Genomic DNA, 21,795 nt, shown 5'->3' with positions numbered 1-21,795 from the left:
ACTATACATAAATAGATTAGAGTGACAAGTGCAACTGCGCCGACATTCCGACATTGTCGCTATGCTCGTGCCAATCGGCTAGGCAGATCGTCCTAGCGTGCCCTAGATAGAGTCAGTCCTATCTAGGCACTTATATAATTTATATTAATTTATATAATTTATATAAGGTTTGGCCTGCCCTATGGCGATATGCCGAATCTTTTTATCTTATGCCCTACGTTAGATGCGGACAGCCACGCGCACAGCGCAGTCGTTGATGTGCCGTTAGCACTGAATGCAGTACACACACGGACACCGAAAAGAACAGACAAAAAGAATCGGCCAGGTACGTGCCTTTTCAGATGACCATATGGTCTGCCGCTAGACAGCCCCTGTTTTGCTCACTATTTTGTTCACGACCCTCCTCTAGGTAAGAAAGTTTCGACGCGAGTTGAAGCGAAAGTACCACGAAACGTCGCGATCGTGGGTCTTCGCTGCGTGTTCGAGACTTCACTAGAGCGATGCCCTTCGCTACGTTTTAGCCGCGAAGTGTTCGCTCTCGTCTAGCGGCGTATATATTATATGCCAATGAGTGTGTGGTGGTGGTAGTGGTGTGGTGTGGTGTGTGTGTGTGTGTGTGTGTGTGTGTGTGTGTGTGTGTGTGTGTGTGTGTGTGTGTGTGTGTGTGTGTGTGTGTGTGTGTGTGTGTGTGTGGTGTGTGTGTGTGTGTGTGTGTGTGTGTGTGTGTGTGGTGTGTGTGTGTGTGTGTGTGTGTGTGTGTGTGTGTGTGTGTGTGTGTGTGTGGTGTGTGTGTGTGTGTGTGGTGTGTGTGTGTGTGTGTGTGTGTGTGTGTGTGTGTGTGTGTGTGTGTGTGTGTGTGTGAACAACACAACCAATTAAAGTGCTGTCAACAATTTCACATTTATTTTATACTATCAGATGAAATTCCATATCATTCAAATCACATTCAAGTGCAATCCGGCATAGGTACCAAATACAAAACAGAAGAACTATGCATCTCTATGCAAACTACTTGAGCAACAACGCTGTCTAGTAAAACTGCTACCAGATTATCAGTTTCAGAAACAGGAATACAGTGTTCACCCAAAAGCTCCTGTAAGTCTCCAAATGTAGAAACAATATCTAAAAGATCATTTCCTTGAGGCACACATATTGGCCATTCTTCTAATGTGAACTTTCAAATGACAGCATACTGTTGGGCCCTATTAGTAATGAATAGTTCAACATAGCCAAACAAAACTGTATCTCCATCATGACACTCCACAGTATATGAATTTCTTTTAGACTTTTGAGTAGCTCGACTGTGCACCATGATACCATTCACATATAACTTTCTATTTATAGTGACAAGACTTCTGCCATCAATTGGGTAATTCCCCTTTCTTTGAAGTACCTTGTTGATAGCAACGACGTACTTGTCATCAAGAACAGCTCCTTTTGGATGAGCACAAAAAAGTACTGTAACATTTTCCAGCAGTGCTATAGAAACCCAAAACTATAAAGACTGTGAATGTCAACTTCTGGAATATCAAATTAAGTGACTGTACTGAAAATGGCGAATTTTTGAATCAATGCTACAGCTTCAGGTGAAAGCACATCCTCTTCTACAGAAGGAAACAATTGTGGAATCGACTGCACCAATAATACTGCAGCTGCAATCTTTACAATACAACAGACATTATGACATTATCAACAAGTCCAAAAAGTTGTCTTCAAATACCAATAATTCTCACCTGATTAGACACAAATCTTGTTCCATGCACAAACTTTTTTAGTAATCCATTTAAATTTTCGAAAAGAAACAAGTCGAGGCCCATTATGGTCCAGATCTCTCCACAAACTCTGAAAGATGCTGCAAGATACGCATCTTCATAGTGCAAGTTGTTGTACCTATACATGGTTTGGTACATATGATGCTATGACAGCCAACCAAAGTTAGCAAGCATTACAAACTTAGTGTCCACTGTTTGAATATCATTACTTTCACTACACATAAGTAATCACATAAATACACAGATTTCAGTTACTGTACCAGGTGTGTACAGTGTACCTATAGAACACCATTGTAGAACATGTTCTAACAAAAAATTTTAGTAGCTCTTTCCAGATTTTTCAAATTAATTATACACAACATATGCTTAAATAAATAAATTTTCATTCATTCATTCATTAATTAGTTAGTTATCTTAGATACAAGGCATACCATATATTTCTCCAAATAACATTTGAGTCAACAGGAAATTAAACTAAAAAGACTTATTTAATTAGCAAGAATACAAATGGCTGTTCTCATTTTATAGTTTTTGAATACCAGCAACTAAAAAGCCTTGTATATATATATCTATAACAGTTCTGAGTTACCCAATGCATAAAGTTACTGCCACAACAGTAATAACATGCAAGGTTCTGGTCATTTCCCTTGCACTAAATGTAATCACCTGTGTTAGCATTACAAAGAGTTCTTGCTATGATCTCTCATGCTCAAAACAAACACCTACTTTGGCCATTGTGATCCCATAAAAAATGAAAGAAAAAATACCACATAATAGTCCAAGAATATTCAAATAAATACTTTATTTGTGTAATGCCAAAATTCTATCAAATTAATGAGTAACACATTATAATCAAATGAGACTAACAGTATTCATATACCAGCAGATGATGTAAATTGGTAAATTGTATACTCTAGTGTAGTCTCCACAAGTCGACAATTGTACGTGATTATCTTATGACAAAACGTGGCAGGTGTACTACCAGTAAGAGCAGCTACATAGTACGCAATAACCATGTTACACAATAAAACAAAATAAATAGTTTAGTTACTTAATGAGTTACAGAAGGCATACATTAGTCTCTTGATACAATTAATTATAGATTAAGTGTCTTTTGATACGAATAACTGTTCCCATATTCATTGCCTTCCATTAAAAGCATCTAGTAGATAATCCAATAGACAAAAAACTTGGCTGTGTAGTTTCTAAAAACTATGTCAAACGTCTAAAAGACAACAGAGCTATTGCAAACATTTGCAGTCTAATCTAATCAAAGAATAGACAGTAGCATTGAAATAGATCCTGGGCAAACAAGGTGGCATGCCTTGCTAAAATGGTGTCGTAAAAATCCTGCAAAGTTTCACAGTGCATGCAACATCTATGAAAAATTTAGGGCACAACGAACGTGCATTCAAACTAACTTCCTTTACTTTGAATGTATGTGCAAAGGTATTTCAACACAGTAGTACATACCATAAAGCAGTTCATGCCTTTCGTAAAACTTCAGCAAAAGTTGTCGTGCTCTATCAATATCATTGGAAGACATCTTCATTCCACAAAGGAGACGACATCCAACAAGTAAGCTGTAATGGATATAGTACTCTCTTGGCAGAATTCCTCTAAGCACTGGAAGAGACCAGTAAAACAGCCATGATCTGTATTCACTAGCTAAAAAATATTATCTTACTGTTAAAGACAACCAATAAAATGTCTGATTATTAACAATACCCTTCCATGTGGAAAACTCTTTCAGCGTATGTGGAATTCGACTAAAGTGGTCAGGTGCTTTAATTGAAAGGAGACGCTTAACAAGGAAAGTTACCTGCACAAAATTAAGACTCTTACATAGCAAAGTTTACAGTAGGTGCATATATAAATGTAGATATTTGTCTTATCACCAATAAAGTAGATTTCTTCAGAAAAATTCAGCCACCTGTCAAGCAGTGATCGAGTAATACCCAAGCAAACTACGTTCATCCAGACAATAGCTGTTCCCTCTACTACGTCAAATCCCGGTATTGCTAAGAGTGGAGATACTACATTCAGCATTTCCTTGACCTGCATCAAAACAAAAATGTAACTGCAAAATACATATGTACATATTGTTAATAAATACTGTCTGGATGTCGTAGATCTACTGCCTCCGTCATATCACTAACAACACTGGCATGGGTTCTGGCAATAGCATGGTGTTTAATCGGCCAATATCGAATAAAAGGTGATCACTGCCAATAGTAACGCCTGGATTATAACAATAAGAAAAGGCATACTGTCCATTCTGCTGCTTCATGCAAAGGACCATTACCCTGCCTGGTACATCACAAGTAATGAAAATCAGATTAACTTTGCAGAGCTGCAATCCTTCAGCTGTCTTGAAAGTTTCTCCTGCACGTGAGCAATGAGTTAATAAAGTTCAAATAGCAAGACATAACATGTTACCATTTGTAGACAGTTCCTTCAGCTGACTCATCAGACGTTGTAGAAATGCTTGTATAGACAGTTTCGATGGATGAAACCAAATAGCACAGACAATGGCATACTTGAGTGAAAATCTATGACATGGCATAATAAGTAGACAAATTAGCACTTAATTTCATTGCCTACCTGCATTGAGGAGGAAGTTCATTAATGGTAAGATACACAGGCCAAAGAGACACAGTTCGTGAAGTTCTAAAAACAGATACACCATCCGTGTTCAAAGTCAGTGTGATATTCCACTTCGATAATAATGCAGTAGTCATATTCCTGTATCTTTTGCCGCTTGTTATATCAGACATATCAGAATTATTTCTTTTCTCAAAACAAGCAGAAAGTTTCAAACATAATTCACTGTCTACAAAAACAGAAATTAAAACAAACATCAAAATTAAACACTGCTGATGAATTCAAACCTTTAAACAGTCGAGATAGTACATTTTTCACATAAAAAATTCATAAGATTTTGCAGTTGCTTCTTGACATTGCTCCCTGCTACATTGGTCTGCTGCACTGTTTGCAATTAAGTCTTCACAGCTGGGACGTACAAATGCTCTCATTGGTTTCATAGGAGCACAGGTTTTAGTAAGATATGATTTCAGGCAGTACAACGAGGTCATAGCACAGAGACCTAACGAAAAGTGAGCCGAAACAAGCTGCATTAGGTCTTTACAAGCTTGAGCAGACAATTTATGCTGCCCTTCCTCATATTTATCATCACACCGAAATAGGATGTCAGTCTCCCTCTCTCTACTTTGATCTAATATTTGACTGTTTCGATCACTGCCTAGGCTGTCTTCATTGATGTCATCATCAAAAGTAATGCTGTAACCATCATACTGGCAGCCTTCCTCGTTGTCCTTATCTGAAGAGCAATGAGACATTTGAATTGAGTTGTACTAAAAATGAACTGCAAGGATGGTGTTTACCGATCACATCGTCAACAGCAAAGTTCGAAGCTTCAGACTGTAAACCCTCCCCACTTTCACCTAAGCAAAACAAGACGTTGACACAAAATCATTGTGCTAGCTGATCCATTTGATAAAACAAGTTTTAAGTAACCACATTATAATTATTAAGCTATATATTACATGAATGTTTAACAACAACACTGAGATCAGACATTGACATTAAGACGTTTGAGTTAAGAGACAATTCCAGGAAAGAACAAGAAGAGCTTGTGTTGTATCTATCTAAAATTTAATTAAATAAAAAATTATCGCGTTAGTTAATATAAATTTGTTGCTATCTTTCTGTTTCTTATAGATTTATACGAACTATAAACATGTCCACATTGTTTGATCTACAATCTTATCTATAATCTGACCATTTGCTGTTAGGTCATCTTCCACAGCTGTCATCTAGGCCTCTGCTTCAACAATAGGCCTACTTTCCCATTCGTCAGCGATAAATCCTTGGGTTTACCGCTTCATCAAACAAGCCATTTTGCTTGCATCTCGAAGATGCTCTCTGTAGGATCCTCGTTTTCATGTGTTTCGGGAAACCATCAGACAGCTGTTTACGCATGCGTATGATATAAAATCCCAGATCTGATTCAACACTTGGTTAGAACAATGCAGAATTTGACGAATGAGCTTCAGGATGCTGAGCACGTGAAATTCGCGCAGACAGCGTCCTAAAGTTTACTGAACAGGAAAGTTTCTTGTGGCTAGCTGGCAGAAATCCCAGGTCGAAAAAACGCTCGTCAACTTTGAATGGTTTTGACGTTGATGAAGTCTTGCCTGTTGAGGAAGGTACGTGTTCGTGCGTAGCATACGATCGATTCGTATAGTGCACGTGTTCTTTGCTTGCACAGAATCGCTTCAATCGGCCACAGTTAGCTCTGTTGGTTGAATTTGCTGAGGATTGGGAACGGCGACGTGTGTCTGAGTTTAGAGCATGGAGGTTGCGGACTGACGGTGAACAAGAGGTGGTCTTCAGCTCAATAAGAGAAGGAAGCAGCTTCCTGGCTTACTGGAGTCCAAACAGAGAGTACTACGAGGCGACAGTTGTGGAAACGACTCATCACACAGTAAGATCTAGAAGCCCGTCCTGTCATAGTGTGGAGTTTGGTATTGGTGATGGCTTGTCTTCGCGCGGATTACCTTTACATTGTATACTGAGATGTCCAATTGAGGCTCCACTTATAGTGCATCGATCAGGTAGGGCTTGCTGGATCATCTTCTGACAAGTTTATTTGTAACCAATTTTTGTGCAGGACATCACAAGCTTCCAGCCAAACGGCAAATAGACCTAGATCTAGATCGATCTGTAGGACATTTTATTCAGACATGGTATATAATTACAAACTGAAGTTGATCTTGTAGCTGCTATCTAGGAACGTGAAGTCATGCAAGCAAGTAACAAACGCAAAAGGAAGTCTGATGTCATGATCAAGGCCACAGCTCAGGAAGATAGAAACAGGATTCTTCTGAAACCAGCTGCTGAGGTGATAACTTGATTGTGCAAATTTTCTTCAAGGCTACTGACTTTTACTTCTGCATGCTAGCAAAGAAAACGGAAGGTGGAATCAACTAATGAAAAGCCTTTTGATTCTTATAAGGTGTGTTTGCAATCAAAATTCAAATATTAAATACACTTATTATAAAGTTGAAACTTTCTGTTTCTTGTGTAAGGCAAGAGTGTACCAGAGTAAAGATTCATCATGACTATTATCGACCATGGTAGGTCAACTGTTATGTATTCATATATCTTAATTAAATAATACTTTTTAAATAGTTTGTTAGACACATTCTGAAGATGATGATAATCTGGAAGTGACTGCAGAATCAGCTGATGTAAGCTTGAATCCATATTTGTGCAGAGCAAATACATGTAAATTATGCAGCTGTCTGTGTAGAGATTGAAGTGTAGATATGTGCTAGAGTGTATGGATGGGTGGGGATAGAGATTGTTGATTAATGTCTGTTAGTTCTAAATCTAGTGATTTGGATGTTTGTGTTCTTGAGTTATGTGCTGTTATTCCTGCACTTTTAAGATTTCAAACTTATTCTTATATGTCATGGTAAACTACAAAAGGCATAAGAGATCCTTGAATGAACTCTTTCAATGTTTGACGATCTACTTTATGATGGATCTGTACCAGTGTATGTCCAATTTATGTATGGATGTGTCAAATTGTACATACAATGAAGATACATGCAGGTGTGTAAACGTGCTATTTCAACATTTTCTAGTTAAAGGAAGTCAAGAACAGGGTAAACCTAGATCACTGCATGTGTAGACCACTTGTAATAGAAACATGATCAACTCTTTGATATGATATATTTTTATACCTATCTCAAATTACAGTCTAAATGGTACAGTACTGGTGATTTGTTGGGTACAGTCAATTTTGATTCATTCAAATGGCGATAATTCTTGCAGGTCAGATTGTACATTCATCTATACAAATACTAAAGACTAAAGACTCGTGTGTGTTTGTGTGCCTGTGTTTGTGTGCCTGTGTTTGTGTGCCTGTGTGTGTGTGTGTGTGTGTGTGTGTGTGTGTGTGTCTGTCTGTCTGTCTGTCTGTCTGTCTGTCTGTCTGTCTGTGTCGGTCTGTGTGTCTGTGTGTGTGTGTGTGTGTGTGTCTATGTCTGTCTCTGTGTTTCTGTGTCTGCGTAGGTAAACATCCGTGACTCACTGGTGAACAATGGATTACTTGTTTCAATGAACCAGCTGAAACTGCTTGGTTACTCAGCACAAGCACTCACAGAACTTAAAGGATCAGTAAATGTTTTATAAATTTTTTATTGTTTTCGGTGACCTAAGAAGGTTGTAAATTTGTATAGAATGCGGCTGCTTATGATCAAGTTTTTGCTGATACAAACTTTGGCATGTAGAACTTTAAACTCGAAGTCAAAGTTGAGAGTTACAATGTATATACAACTTGATAATAACGAAATACAAATTCTATTCTTATTCTTTGCTCTTTGTAGGAAGAAGAAAAGATGAAATGCACCTGTATTTCTGTCAAGTATGTCTAGAAAATGTGACAGAAAAATTACTCCAAATTTTGTGAGCTGTTGTGCGTATGAACTAGAGGTGAAGTAGAGCTAGACGTGAAGTAGTCAATGTTGTATCTGACAATGGCAATGCTCTTACACACTTCCTTGTCAAGTTTGATCATCCTAATGTGGGAATAAAAGCCAAACTATGTAGTCAGTTCGGACAACTGTACCTTATGGCTGTTCCTTTGAAACGACATGAAGCAATATTTCTAACTAAGGATAAACATGGTTCATAAATTAGTCAATTGCAATTTCCTTTGACATTGGCCTTGGCCACAACCATTCACAAAGTGCAAGGACTTACATTAGACCAAATAGTAGTTGACATGAAAGGTGGTTGATTTAATTAATTCTGGACAGGCATTATATAGCATTTAGTTGTGTCAAAACGTTGAGGATATGTACATAGTCAACTTCAATGAAACAGCCATTAAAGCTAGCGAGGATGTTTAAGGCTGAGATGGAGAGATTAAATACAATTCTTTTGAGTCCCTTTCAGTTTAAATTATACGTGTCCACACATCTACATTATACTCTTGCACTGCTCAATGTCAGGTCACTATATGCCAAATTGGCTGATATTGACTGTGATGACTCACTTGCATATGCTAGTATTCTTTGCTTTACTGAGACATGGCTTACTCCACAGATGGAAACTCCTTAATTGTGTTCGTGATAACTGCCAAGCTGCTACAGCAGACCATCTATCTGGTGATAACAAAGGTGGTGTGATAGTTAGCTTCTCTGTCACCATCAGACTTGGTGATTGCAATAATGCTTCATTGGAGAATAATGCTATGGAGATCATGGTAACTGTACTCAGGTACCTAGTGGGCAGTGTTTTCAACTAGTGGTCATCTATAGATCACCGTCTGTTTCAGTTGATACTGTCTTACAAACTATGACCAATCCGTTAAGTAAGGTATTCACAAATTCCTGGCATGGTGTCAATTATTATGGGTGATTTCAATGAAGATTTGTTAATAAACCAGACTCCAAACTAGCAGCTCTCATGTGTCAATTTGGATATTCTCAATTTGTACACACTCCTACTACAGACAAGGCTACTCTTATAGACCATATTTACTGCAATAATTTAACACCAGATGTGTTAACATTTATGTTCGAGATGTGTGCCACTCAGACCATGATATCATCTTTTGCTCCATACCACTCTCCTAAACAGTTGCACTAATAGAACACTTGATTGCTTCTACATACTGGCATTGTGAATAGCTGAAAAAGTAGCTTGTGACTACTTTGAATGTTTATAGAACCATGACAACCAGCGGTAATCATATATAGATTAATTAACATAGTTGCTTGGTAAGAGGTTCTGAACATTAACTGTACTAAAAGAATTAGTATTGGAGTCAGAGCATATTGGGAAACACGTTGACTTTAATCATTACATCAATTTGTTGCTGATAGCTAGTGTAGTTCTATTATTTTATCTAGTAACAGGCTCAGTAATAGGTCATATTCTGCCAGCTGATTTGCCTTACACACTTTAACTTGTTATTCTCCTAATATAGTAGTAGCAGGTAGTCACGTGACCTACCTCCACCTCGACCTGTGACCATATCAATAATGCTACTTGTTTATTACCCACATTATACATTTCTGTCATATGATTTTGTCATAGCGCGACTAACTACCTTCAAGGTGCATACCTGCCAGGGTTTGCACTTCTAGTGCTTCTTCATTCCTGTAGAAACAATGTGTACTTACAATGATGCACTCAATAATTGCCAACAAACGGGACTTTAACACGTACGGGGTCTTAGTTGCAGTATGGTGGCATAAGATTTATGAGAAGGTGGTAAACCCAGAAGCGTTGCAACAGACATGAATACAATAACATAATACAAAGAAGGCAGCACTATTTGGCAAAAGGAATTAACACAGGCATACAATCGAATATTTCATGTTCATTTAATGAATAAATTTCTAGGCAATTCTAAAAACAAAAGACAGCTAATTAAGTTCATTACCTATACCAATTAGCTTTCTCTAGTGAAAAGCTCATTCTTACACTTTACATTCAATAGTCATCATATAATCATTATGCAAACCTGATATCTCACTGCTTTCCAAAACATCGACTTGAAACTGAAATTTTGCACCCTGTACACGACACACGCCTGACTCCTCACAGAAATATACCACAGCATCAACCTTACATAAACATATGATAAAATAATTAAGCTAATTCATTAATCCCAAAATAGATTTTACCTCAAATGATGTTTCAGTTATGGACTGCTGAAGTGCAAGACAGAGAAATACAAACATCTTGGATGGAACTTATTGAACCAGATTTGTCACCCAACACTTTAATGGGGCATCCTAGCCATAACATTGTACAATCATGAATGATGCATAAGACAAGAAATGCCATTGAAAATCAAACAAGACCAATACAAGTAATTCATAATTGGTGTGTTTATAGAATAAACATTCATTACAAATTGGTGTAAAACAAATACTGCATAGCGATTGCAACAATAACAAAATTGATTAAATACTGATTTGTCTCAAAGTTTGAAAACCAATACATGTGACCTAAACTTACCTTTTGCATGAATAATCAGGAAAACACTTGACAATGCAGTTAACTTACTTGGATTAGACCTTAACTAAAGTTTTATGTAGTTTCAATTAATATTAATAGTTGAATGTGGATAACTAATGTAAGCAATTGTTTAGTGATTGGTTTGTTTGTATCAACAAGTAGAGTCTACATCAAATATGAATGAGATAAGTAAGTGCTCGTTTTCAAGGGGACACACAACACACACACACACACACACACACACACACACACACACACACACACACACACACACACACACACACACACACACACACACACACACAACATCAAGTACGTACAACACAACCAATACTCTCAATACATTTCTAAACATTACCTCCTGGAATAACAATTTTCCAACGACTCGTAGCTCCCTCAGTAAAATGACAGCCTGCAGAAAGCTCAACGTGCAACCGAATGTTCCTTGTAATCCCATCTCTCATACACAATGAAGGCAGTTGAGTGACAGCAGTTCCTCTAGAAGCCACACGTTTCTCATTGACTTGCTTAACTTCAGACTCTACAACAGCAGCCTCTCTGACAACCAACTGACATCAAACAGCCAGTTAGTACAACATCTAATACCACACAATATATGACAAACCTGAGAAACAAGTTTTGATTCTAGGTCTACAATCCTAGTACATGATTGTCGGTGTCAGCCACATAGAGCTTGCAGCAGTTGTGTGACACACATAAACCTCCCGGTTCAGAAAACTGTGCACTACCATATGAGCCAACAGCTGCACCTGCTGATCCATTACCACACTCAGTGACACATTTACGAGTCAAGGACTAACACGTTTAAGTAATAGTCTGCGTGTTGATTGTTTCTTGTCTTGGAAGTAGAGAATCCCTTCATCTAGCTGGAATCGTTTGGATTTCTTACGAATACCGCTCTTCTCGGTTTCCGAGAGACCGAGATCATCAACGTCGTTAGGAGGATCGGCAATCGCACGGACGTAGAGACGGCGTGACAGATATCATAGGAAACGTGTCTCGACCAAGACTGATTTGACAGCGTAGTACAGATTTTCGAGCAAATCTGACTGGCCGAGACAGACATCCTAACAAAATGTGTCTAATATGTAATCGGTTACCTAGAGGAAGGCACGAACACAGGGACGCTCACGGACGCATGCATGCACGCGAGCAAACTCACGTGCTCTAGCTACTAGACTAGTACAGTACAACAAACTAAAGTACAAACGTATACTAACACTTCAAACGCTTACTGCTGTTGGTTTGATTGCTTTTTGTTTACGCCAACTGACACAGTCTAGAGACTGAGTGACACGTCTGATTTCCTGGGCTTTGGCGACGGCACACGATGTCAAAATGTGTATTTTGATTGCATGTGAGAAAAAGGTACCGGCGGATCGCCATGTGGCAAGCAGTGGTACCTGGTGGGAAATGCAGTTCCCTCTATCTGTGCACGGGCCCTGGTGCATGTCCGAGAGCAGCCCGACGCCTGACTTCGCGCAAGCGCGAGGTCGGACGGCGGACGTACCCCGGACGTGATCGAGACACGGGAACATACAGAGGAACACTACACCCCAGTTGCACTGGCACCAACCTCATATTTGTACTACGATTTACTTGAGATTTTATGCTTGAGGCTTAAAAGTACCACAAGAACAAAGTGTACAATCACAGGGGTCATTGCAAGTAATCCTGCAAACTGTTAGATGCATGTGTCATTAAGTGCCTAACTCATATTGCTTTTATGATTATATTCAAATTCTCTCAACTACCAAATATTCCTCTAAAAAAAAACGAAAGAACAGCAATCATATTGTATAATAACTTGTAATCAAAATGGTCTAGATAGCTGATGATGAAGCCATAGAACTGGAAAGACACTACAACATATGAAGCATTGTTGGATCCAATCGTTCAACCTAAACTGGCAGTTATTGTCTACGGTTTCAGCAGTAGCATCCAAATTTTATACAGAAATGTTCAATGTAATGTACAAATGAATACCTGCTATGCTTTGCAAACCAAATCAAAGAAAAAGATCAAGAGATATTAGATCTAGCACATGGCAACACTCCCAATCTGTCCTTGCAAAGAAACAAGTTTAATTGCTACATTGAGTAGTGCCCGTATCGAAAGCATGAGAATAGTGAACCTATTGTCATTTTATAAATATTTATAAAGCTCAAATATTCTTATTGTAGCATTATAAATACTAATAAATAAAATTTATAAGACTTCTAAAATTCGTATCAACCGTCGTTGATAATCATCATGCAAACCTGCCGATATCTCAATGCTTTCCAAAACATTGACTGCAACCTGAAACTTTGCACCCTGTACACGACACAGGCCTGACTCCTCACAGAAATATACCGCAGCTTCAACCTAACATAGACACATGATGAAATAATTAAGTTAATTAATTCTAAAATAGATTTTACCTCAAATGATGATTCAGTTATATGGACTGCTGAAGTGCAAGAAAGAGAGATACAAACATCTTGGATTGAACTTATTGAACCTGATTTGTCACCCAACACTTTGATGGGGCATCCTAGCCATAAAATGTACAATCATGATGAATGCATAGGACAAGAAATGCCATTGAAAATCAAAAAAGACGAATACAAGTAATTCATAATTGGTGTGTTTATAGAACAAACATTCATTACAAATTGGTGCAAAACAATAACTAAATACTGATTTGTCTCAAGGTCTGTAAAACCAGACATAAACTTACTGTTTGCATGTATAATCAGAAACACACTTGACAATGCAGTTAACTTAATTGAATTAGACATCAACTAAAGTTTTATGTAGTTGTAATCAATATCAATAGTTGAATGTGGATAAAATGATTATGTAAGCAATTGTTTAGTGATTGGATTCCGATTGTCAGTACCAAAAACTAGAGTCTACATCAAACATGACTGAGATAAGCAAGTGCTCGCATTCTAGAAAACACACATAACACACAGTAACCCACACACACACAGTAACATACACATGCTCTCTCTCTCTCTCTCTCTCTCTCTCTCTCTCTCTCTCTCTCTCTCTCTCTCTCTCTCTCTCTCTCTCACTCCTCTCCGCTGCAGGGAGTGCATACCGTCCCATGTCAGGAACGGGCCGTTTAAATTCGGTGGAGATACCGTCCAATGTCTTGTTGAGTGTCGTCAGGAAGACAAATGAAGTCACGTGCAGTTAGTTAGTAATCGGTTCCCCGTCTAGATCTAGACGAAGTCACGGCTGATCTGATCTTGCCCTTTTCGACGTTGTCGGCAAGAAACGACACCATCGGTGCCTACCATCCGACGTCAGGAACGGACAGTCTAAATTCGGTGGAGATACGATGCGCCGTTCCAGAGATATTCGCGCGCGAGCGGAAGCGAGTGGGATGGGCAGGAAATCGCGTCGTCGTGGGAGAAGTCAGGAAGACGACCACAATCTCACTTTCGACGCGAATGAATTCGGCGTGCGCGAGCCAAATTCGGCCGAGATCAGACTAGCCATTTTTTAGAAACGCTCTTACAGACAGACAGACAGACAGACAGACAGACAGACACCTCTCCTTTATATATATATATATATATATATATATATATATATATATATAGAGAGAGAGAGAGAGAGAGAGAGAGAGAGAGACGCGAAAGGCATCGAAACTGCATCCAAACTTACTCTTTGTAAGCTATGACGTCACTAGAGTACGTGCGCGTACGTGCTACGCCCAGAGATATGATCCTCTGTTGCAGACACTGGACTACCAACAGATGATGAGCCCACTATAGTGATAATGCTCTCACAAGCAGTTAATTAATAAATACATTAGATTGACAAGTCAAATCGTGATATCTTATTCCCAGAGAATGAGAGTGAGGGATCTGGCCTGCCCTATGGCGATTTGCCAGCATCTGTTTTCTTGTTTTCGTTTTATGGGCTATGCGGTTAGACAGCCACGTGCACAGCTGGATCTGAATGAAGTCGTTCTACTATCTAGAATGCAGTAGACTCACATAAACACCGAAAAAAAAGAACCGATGAGAAGAATGAGCTCGGTACGTGCCTTTTTGGATCAACATATGATCTGCCGCTATAGGTTTTGCTATTTACGTGCATGCACAGTAGTCGCTGACATGGCTGAAAACTATACTAACTATCTAGTAGTACATACTACAGGCGCAGATAGAAGGGATTCAGTTGTTAGCCACACCCCATAGCAGCTAAATCTTTAAGGCCTGTCCACACTGGCAACTGGATCGCGATGCGATCGCGATCCAACCGCAACGCTGTCCACACTAACAACTCGATCGTGATCGGATTGCGATCAGTCCGATCCACATCGCGAGGTGGTTTCGATCGCGATCTGTTGAATCCAATTAGAAAGAGTGGGCGTTACCTTCACGTACGCTACGCGTGTAGTCGGAACATATATCACTGATCACTCGTCTTTGTTCTTGCTCACCTTACGTCGCTGTATCAGCGCTTTCCACAAGCAAAGAAGCCACACGTACACATCGGTCATCAGTCATGTGATATCGAAATGAGGCGGAGGTATCGTTTTCAAAGAGAATATTGGACGCTCGCTATCCCGATCGGATCTCGATCGGATCGTGATCCATTCTAGTCTAGTGTGGACAGGACTTTAGATGACCTACGAAACCAGCCAACTTACTTCAATCTGTATTATGGTTAACCTAGCATATTTATTAGATATTTATACGAATATAAGTCTAAAATTGAGCAAATTAACCATTCATCAGATCATTAAGTTAAGGTACGTTCACTGTAATAACACAACAAGATTCATAGCTCGAAACAATACTAGCCCATGCTCGAATATCTAGTAACCTATGTTCTGAGGTCATTGAAAAAAAGTAATACGGTTTATCGATCTAGGTAGTTGTAGCTTCCTCGGTGAAATGACATTTTGCAGGAAGCTCAACAAGGAAGTGCTGTCGCAGCCGCAGCCGCAGCCGCAGCCCAACTACGTCCTCTGTGTTTAGCTTAGGAGATTGCAAGAAACATTTGGTTCCTCTAGGAGCCACACATTTTACTTAACAAGTAATAACATAAAGACGAAAACATGTGGTAGGACATCACATTGTGTGGCGTCGTAGTCCGCAGTCAACGAGCACAAATGGCCCCTTACTCGAAACGCATTTTGTGTGTGAGGAAAAGAAAGATACCGGCGTATCGCCATGTGGCAGGCCAGGTACCTGGGAGATGTAGCTACTATCTATGTGTCAACGACACAACTCGTGCACGTCCCGGCCGCCTGATCAGCTCGGACGCGGGACGTGCACGAGGTGAGCGCAACACATAGACGGTAATTTCGCACCTCGATCAGCAGTACACTACAACCTCATATTTATATTATGTTTTGCTAGAGACTTTACGCTTGAGGGTTATCTACCACACGAACAAAATCATTGCAATTAATCCTGCAAACTATTACGTGTGTCTGCAAACTATTAGCTGTGTCACTATGTGTCAAACTCGTAATTACTTCTGCGATTATATTCAAATTCTCTCAACTACCGGAAAGAACATCAATAACTTGTAATCAATGCGCAAACAAAACAAAACATGTTGCTGAAAGAAAATGGATTAGATAGCTGATGACAGAGCCATAGAACTAGAAAGATACTACAGCATACGAAAAATTGTTGGCACCAATCGTTCAACCTAAACTGGCAGTTATAGTTTGTGTTATCAGAAGTAGCGTTCAAATTTCATACAGAAATGTTCAATGTAATGTACAGATAAATACCTGCATGTGTTCTATGCTTTGCAAACCAAATCAGAGAAAAAAATCGAGAGATTTTGGATGTAGACCATGGCAACACTCCCAATCTGTCCTTGCAAAAACTAACTTTAATTGGTACATTGACTGCTGCCCTTATCGAGAGCATGCAAATAGTGAACCTATTGTCATTATATAAAATTCATATCAACCGTCTTAGTTGGCAAATATCCTGCCTTTGTCTCTGAGTAACCTATCTTTATTTGAATCAGACTGATGCACATAATTCATCTCTCGAACAAAGACAAACTATGTCGCTACAAATAATGCTAATCTAACAACGCCTCGTGTGATTTGATTCCATGTCATAAATTGAAAGCTTGGTAGCGATGCACACGCAGAACAAAACAGCACAATGAAACACAAATCTGTAGACACAACCACACAGACTAATAAACAGATATACTACAGTGCACGCTTGCTGAAGGTTAAAATCAAAGATACTGGCAAATTGCCATGAGGCAGGCCAGTTCTACTAACCATTTGCTGATACTTACAGCATTCATAAAGTGTATGAATACTATTAGTAGCACCAAATGTTTTACCAAGGTGCCGTAGAGCCTCGACAATGAGCCCACTATCCTAATATTCAAATTACTTTCCTTAGACTTTACATTTGAGGATGCAACTACCACTTCACTGGTACACGCTCTAAAACAAATTTACCGTTGTGCTAACAGCTTACACCTAACCCCTGCAAGACAATAAGAGGTGCAGTAAAATACCAATTTTGTAATGTTAACAATATTTCAAATTCTCGTATCAACCAAACCTTCCTACCACAAAACCATGGATGTCGAAAAACAAATTGTGAAACAAAAGTTACATCAAAGATAATGTGTTGTTGGAAACATATGGTTTAGGACAGTCCATCTGCCAAGTGCGTTATTTACGGACAAGGCTGCCCTTTGTCGCCATTTCAGAAAAACAAAAATATTTGGTTTGGGAGTAGCTATAGGTCATTGTCTAAACCAGAAATAAAAATCGCGTTATGGACAACATACAAAGTACTGTAGTTCCTGTAGAAACAATAATGTGTACTTACAATGATGCACTCAATAATTGACACAAACGGGACTTTGACATGCGCAGAAGCAATATGGTAGCATATGATTTATGAAAAAGTGGTAAACCAAGAAGCATTGTAACAGATACAAATACAATAACATAATACAAAGAAGGCAGCACTATTTGGCAAAAAAATTAACATGGGCATGCAATCGAATATTTCATGATTATTTAATGAATAAATTTCTAGGCTATTCTAAAAGCTCATTGTTACACTTTACATTCAATAGTCATCATATAATCATCATGCAAACCTGCTGATATCTCACTGCTTTCCAAAACATTGACTGGAACCTGAAACTTTGCACCCTGTACACGACAGAGCCCTGACTCCTCACAGAAATATACCACAGCTTCAACCTTACATAGACACATGATGAAATAATTAAGCTAATTAGCTAATTCTAAAATAGATTTTACCTTAAATGATGATTCAGTTAGATGGACTGCTGAAGTGCAAGAAAGAGAAATACAAACATCTTGGATAGAACTTATTGAACATGATTTGTCACCCAACACTTTGATGGGGCATCCTAGTAATAACAAAGTAAAATCATGAATGAATGCATAAGACAAGAAATGTCATTGAAAATCAAACAAGACCAATACAAGTAATTCATAATTGGTGTGTTTATAGAATAAACATTCATTACAAATGGTTTAAAACAAATATTATACGTAGTGATTGCAACAATACCAAAATTCATTATATACTAAGTTGTCTCAAGGTTTGAAAACCCAATACATGTGACCTTAACTTACCTTTTGCATGTATAGTCAGGAAAACACTTGACAATGCCGCTAACTTACTTAAAGGGCACTCTCACCAAAATCAACTATCTCTCAGATGAAAGCTGTCACTTAATGACTCAACCCTTTGCAACAGTTTACTGCAGAAGTTTACCGTAACAAAGAAATAAAGCATTGAAATTACCTGCGTAAGCGTGTTTAGTACCCGTATGTAGCATAAGCGTAACTCTGATTGTTGGTTAGCAAGGAAGACCAATACCTGTGCACATTTCAAGGTACGGATTGAGACATATGGTGTCAGGTTGTGATTTGTTGACTAAAGCACACTGGGACTCCAATGTTATCACGGAAGTATCGACTGTGGCAATACAACCTCAGAAGGAGACCCTTCTTAGATTAGTTCATAGATCATGTCTCGCTGAATTTTGGGTGAGTTAGGAGCACTTGGTATGGTTAAATCTAAAGTAGTTACTTCGAGAGAGTAGACTTTGTGTACATACGGGGAATCATCTAAACAGCCGATTCTCTGCTTCTGTGGCTGTCTGGACCTTAGGTTTCCTGCAGGAAGATACCAGGCCTTGTATCTTTCAACAAGTTTTAGTATTTGGTGAGAGTTCTCCTTTAACTGAAGTTTTATGTAGTTGTAATTAATATTAATAGTTGAATGTGGATAAATAATGTAAGCAATTATTTAGTAATTGGATTGTTTGTATCAAAAACTAGAGTCTACATGAAATATGACTGAGATAAGCAAGTGCTCGCATTCAAGGACACACACAGACACAGACACAGACACAGACACAGACACAGACACAGACACAGACCCACACACAGACACACAGACACACAGACACACACACACACACACACACACACACACACACACACACACACACACACACACAAAAATGGACACATGACTAATAGATGTGCCCTACAGGACAGTACCAAACATAGAAGCCTCGAAGTTCCAGACCGTCTCCCAAAAGAAACGGGAGACGGTCTGGATCAACTTCTGATCAAACCGAGTTCGAAAGTGATTCAAGTCAGCCAATCAGCAAGCTGCCGCCACTAAACTGGCGGCCAATGAACGTCGAGAGTTCTGTAATGACATGTACAGCTTATGGGAAAGGCGTTCGACAATAATCGTGTGTAAAGACAGCTCGTAATTGATTGCATGAACGTATGCATCTTTCGTGATGTAAAACTGCACTGGACCGTGCCTTTGAAACAATGCCAAGGCTCTCGAAATTGATTCAATGCATCTCAAACAGCAGACCGCTGCAGATTAGCCGCCATCGCAGTTGATTACCACCCACCTTGTTTGAACACACCTCTAAATGTAGTAATCGATCTCCTATTGTCACATCAGGTGGCATAGCGTTAGTATCTAAAGAGGTGTTTTTGACTGTTACAACCCTTCCATTTCTCTTAAGTAACTACGCCTACTTCCAAACTCGGTTTGATCAGAAGTTGATCCAGACCGTCTCCCATTTCTTTTGGGAGACGCTCTGGAACTTCGAGGCTACAAACAAAGAACCCCAGCCTATTTCTAGGTCGTCCCTGGCGCTAGTCAGAGTTTGAGGCCGTGCTGATGCATCCCTAGGTGAATGGCCAGAACATCCAAGGGCACTGACTTTAGCGCACACTCAGGACTGCACCTCAAGACCACATGTACCCGTGCTGCGTGATGTTCTGCCAAGCCAGCGGTCATGTCCACCCTCAGTCAATGACCAGGTACTCATACATACTTCTGAGTCAAAAGAGGCAATTGTGTGTAAGTTTCTTGCTAAGGAAATTACGCCTCTGCCCATCCTATACTTAAACTCATGACCCAAAGGTCCTGGATGTTTCTACATCTCTATAATTTGTTCTCTAACCAATTAAGCTACAAACACCACACACACACACACACACACACACACACACACACACACACACACACACACACACACACAAAGGGCAATGGATATGCCCATTGGAAAGTTCCAAAGATAGCCTATTGCTAGGTAGCGACCCCAGTGCTACGTAGAGTTTTAGGCCATGCTGACGAACCCCTTGATGCGTGGCCAGAGCATCAACGAGTGCTGACATTGGCACAGCCGCGGGACTGGACCTCAAGTCCACACGACCCATATAAACTGTGTGGTGTTCTGCCAAGCTACCGGTCTAGTCCACCCCTGTCAAAGACCAGGTACTCATTGATACTCCTGAGTCGAGAGAAGCAACTGTGTGTGAATTTATTGCCCAAGGAAATGACGTCTGTACTTGTCTGCGAACCTACAATCTCAACGTCCTGGATGTTTCCATCCTCCAAATGCAACTCTGCAACCAACTGAGCTGTAGACACGACAAACACACACACACACACACACACACACACACACACACACACACACACACACACACACACACACACACACAATCAAGTAAGTACGTGCAACACTACCGATACTCTCAATACATTTCCAAACATTACCTTCTGGAATAACAATTTTCCAACAACTCGTAGCTCCGTCAGTGAAATGATAGCCTGCAGGAAGCTCAACGTGCAACCGAATGTTCCTTGTAATCCCATCTCTCATACACAATGGAGGCAGTTGAGTGACAGCAGTTCCTCTAGGAGCCACACGTCTCTCCTTGACTTGCTTAACTTCAGACTCTACAACAGCAGCTTCTCTAACAACCAACTGACATCAAACAGCCAGTTAGTACAACGTCTAATACCACACAATACATATGACAAACCTGAGACACAATTTCGATTCTAGGTCTACAATCTTAATACAATGATTGTTGGTGTCAGCCACATACAGCTTGCAGCTGTTGCGTGACACACATAAACCTCCCCGTTCAGAAAACTGTGCACTACCATATGAGCCAACAGCTGCACCTGCTGATCCATTTCCACACACGGTGACACATTCACGAGTCAAAGGACTAACAAGTTTAATCTAAAATGTCAAGAATTAGTTTACAAAATAGAGAGAGAGAAATGTGAGCAACTTTGTGATTATAGGAGTCGGCGACATATAGATGATTGTCTTTGCTGTTATATGAGACTCCAAAAGGATGCTGCAACGTGGCATCTACACCTTTGCCATCAAAATCACCAAAAGCAAACAAATTCTACACAAAACCATAAGATTTGTTAGTGAATGGGTGCATGCATACTTGTGTGTGTGTGTGTGTGTGTGTGCGCACGCGCGCGTGTGTGTGTGTGTGTGTGTGTGTGTGTGTGTGTGTGTGTGTGTGTGTGGTGTGATGTGATGTGTGTGTGTGTGTGTGCATGTGTATGTGTGAATGTCTGTGTATGTGTGTGTGTGTGTGTGTGTG

General features: G+C 39.6%; 2 protein-coding genes and 2 long non-coding RNA genes across 9 annotated transcripts; 1 reads left to right on the top strand and 3 right to left on the bottom strand.

Moving 5' to 3' along the window:
* Positions 1 to 886: 886 nt before the first annotated feature.
* Positions 887 to 5,759, bottom strand: LOC134188697 (uncharacterized). Of its 3 annotated transcripts, none has more exons than XR_009971383.1 (9): positions 5,575 to 5,759; positions 5,177 to 5,236; positions 4,664 to 5,112; positions 4,377 to 4,605; positions 4,212 to 4,324; positions 3,246 to 4,157; positions 1,734 to 1,890; positions 1,548 to 1,659; positions 887 to 1,479 (listed from the first exon to the last, which is right to left on the bottom strand). It is a non-coding gene; the product is annotated as an uncharacterized LOC134188697 (long non-coding RNA). The 3 variants fall into 3 exon arrangements; XR_009971382.1 differs by having other exon boundaries at positions 887 to 1,659; positions 3,246 to 3,830; positions 3,889 to 4,157; XR_009971381.1 differs by having other exon boundaries at positions 887 to 1,659.
* A 21-nt stretch (positions 5,760 to 5,780) lies between these two features.
* LOC134188671 (uncharacterized) lies at positions 5,781 to 8,424 on the top strand. 4 transcript variants are annotated; one of them, XM_062656846.1, is made up of 10 exons: positions 5,781 to 6,001; positions 6,064 to 6,409; positions 6,466 to 6,518; positions 6,586 to 6,696; positions 6,757 to 6,810; positions 6,884 to 6,931; positions 6,987 to 7,045; positions 7,875 to 7,979; positions 8,042 to 8,128; positions 8,189 to 8,424. In XM_062656846.1, the coding sequence occupies exons 1-6, from the start codon at positions 5,963 to 5,965 to the stop codon at positions 6,914 to 6,916; spliced, it is 636 nt and encodes a 211-aa protein (XP_062512830.1). In that variant the 5' UTR covers positions 5,781 to 5,962; the 3' UTR covers positions 6,917 to 6,931; positions 6,987 to 7,045; positions 7,875 to 7,979; positions 8,042 to 8,128; positions 8,189 to 8,424. The 4 variants fall into 4 exon arrangements, 3 of the variants coding, with proteins under 3 accessions (XP_062512830.1, XP_062512825.1, XP_062512838.1); XM_062656841.1 differs by having other exon boundaries at positions 6,987 to 7,634; XR_009971380.1 differs by having other exon boundaries at positions 5,814 to 6,001; positions 6,575 to 6,696; positions 6,987 to 7,979.
* Positions 8,425 to 10,143: 1,719 nt separating this feature from the next.
* Positions 10,144 to 12,322, bottom strand: LOC134194842 (uncharacterized). Its single transcript, XR_009972254.1, has 4 exons — positions 11,461 to 12,322; positions 11,194 to 11,404; positions 10,499 to 10,609; positions 10,144 to 10,438 (listed from the first exon to the last, which is right to left on the bottom strand). It is a non-coding gene; the product is annotated as an uncharacterized LOC134194842 (long non-coding RNA).
* A 577-nt stretch (positions 12,323 to 12,899) lies between these two features.
* Positions 12,900 to 21,548, bottom strand: LOC134176188 (NHL repeat-containing protein 2-like). The gene is made up of 7 exons (XM_062642904.1): positions 21,466 to 21,548; positions 21,208 to 21,399; positions 20,939 to 21,138; positions 18,130 to 18,242; positions 17,964 to 18,069; positions 13,280 to 13,392; positions 12,900 to 13,223 (listed from the first exon to the last, which is right to left on the bottom strand). The coding sequence occupies exons 1-7, from the start codon at positions 21,546 to 21,548 to the stop codon at positions 13,065 to 13,067; spliced, it is 966 nt and encodes a 321-aa protein (XP_062498888.1). The 3' UTR covers positions 12,900 to 13,064.
* Between the last annotated feature and the right edge of the window lie 247 nt (positions 21,549 to 21,795).

Source organism: Corticium candelabrum, chromosome 1, assembly GCF_963422355.1.
Source record: "Corticium candelabrum chromosome 1, ooCorCand1.1, whole genome shotgun sequence".
NCBI classification, from domain to species: domain Eukaryota; kingdom Metazoa; phylum Porifera; class Homoscleromorpha; order Homosclerophorida; family Plakinidae; genus Corticium; species Corticium candelabrum.
This window is presented reverse-complemented; position numbering and strand designations above follow the sequence as displayed.

Coding starts and splice junctions, on each gene's coding strand:
- LOC134188671 (XM_062656846.1), top strand. CDS start 5,963: ATGGTTTTGACGTTGATGAAGTCTTGCCTGTTGAGGAAG. Junction 6,410..6,465: donor ACTTATAGTGCATCGATCAG/GTAGGGCTTGCT, acceptor ATTTTTGTGCAG/GACATCACAAGCTTCCAGCC. Junction 6,697..6,756: donor TTCTGAAACCAGCTGCTGAG/GTGATAACTTGA, acceptor TCTGCATGCTAG/CAAAGAAAACGGAAGGTGGA.
- LOC134176188 (XM_062642904.1), bottom strand. CDS start 21,548: ATGCCACGTTGCAGCATCCTTTTGGAGTCTCATATAACAGCAAAGACA. Junction 21,139..21,207: donor GAATCGAAATTGTGTCTCAG/GTTTGTCATATG, acceptor GTTGGTTGTTAG/AGAAGCTGCTGTTGTAGAGT. Junction 13,393..17,963: donor AAGCAGTGAGATATCAGCAG/GTTTGCATGATG, acceptor TTTTATGGCTAG/GATGCCCCATCAAAGTGTTG.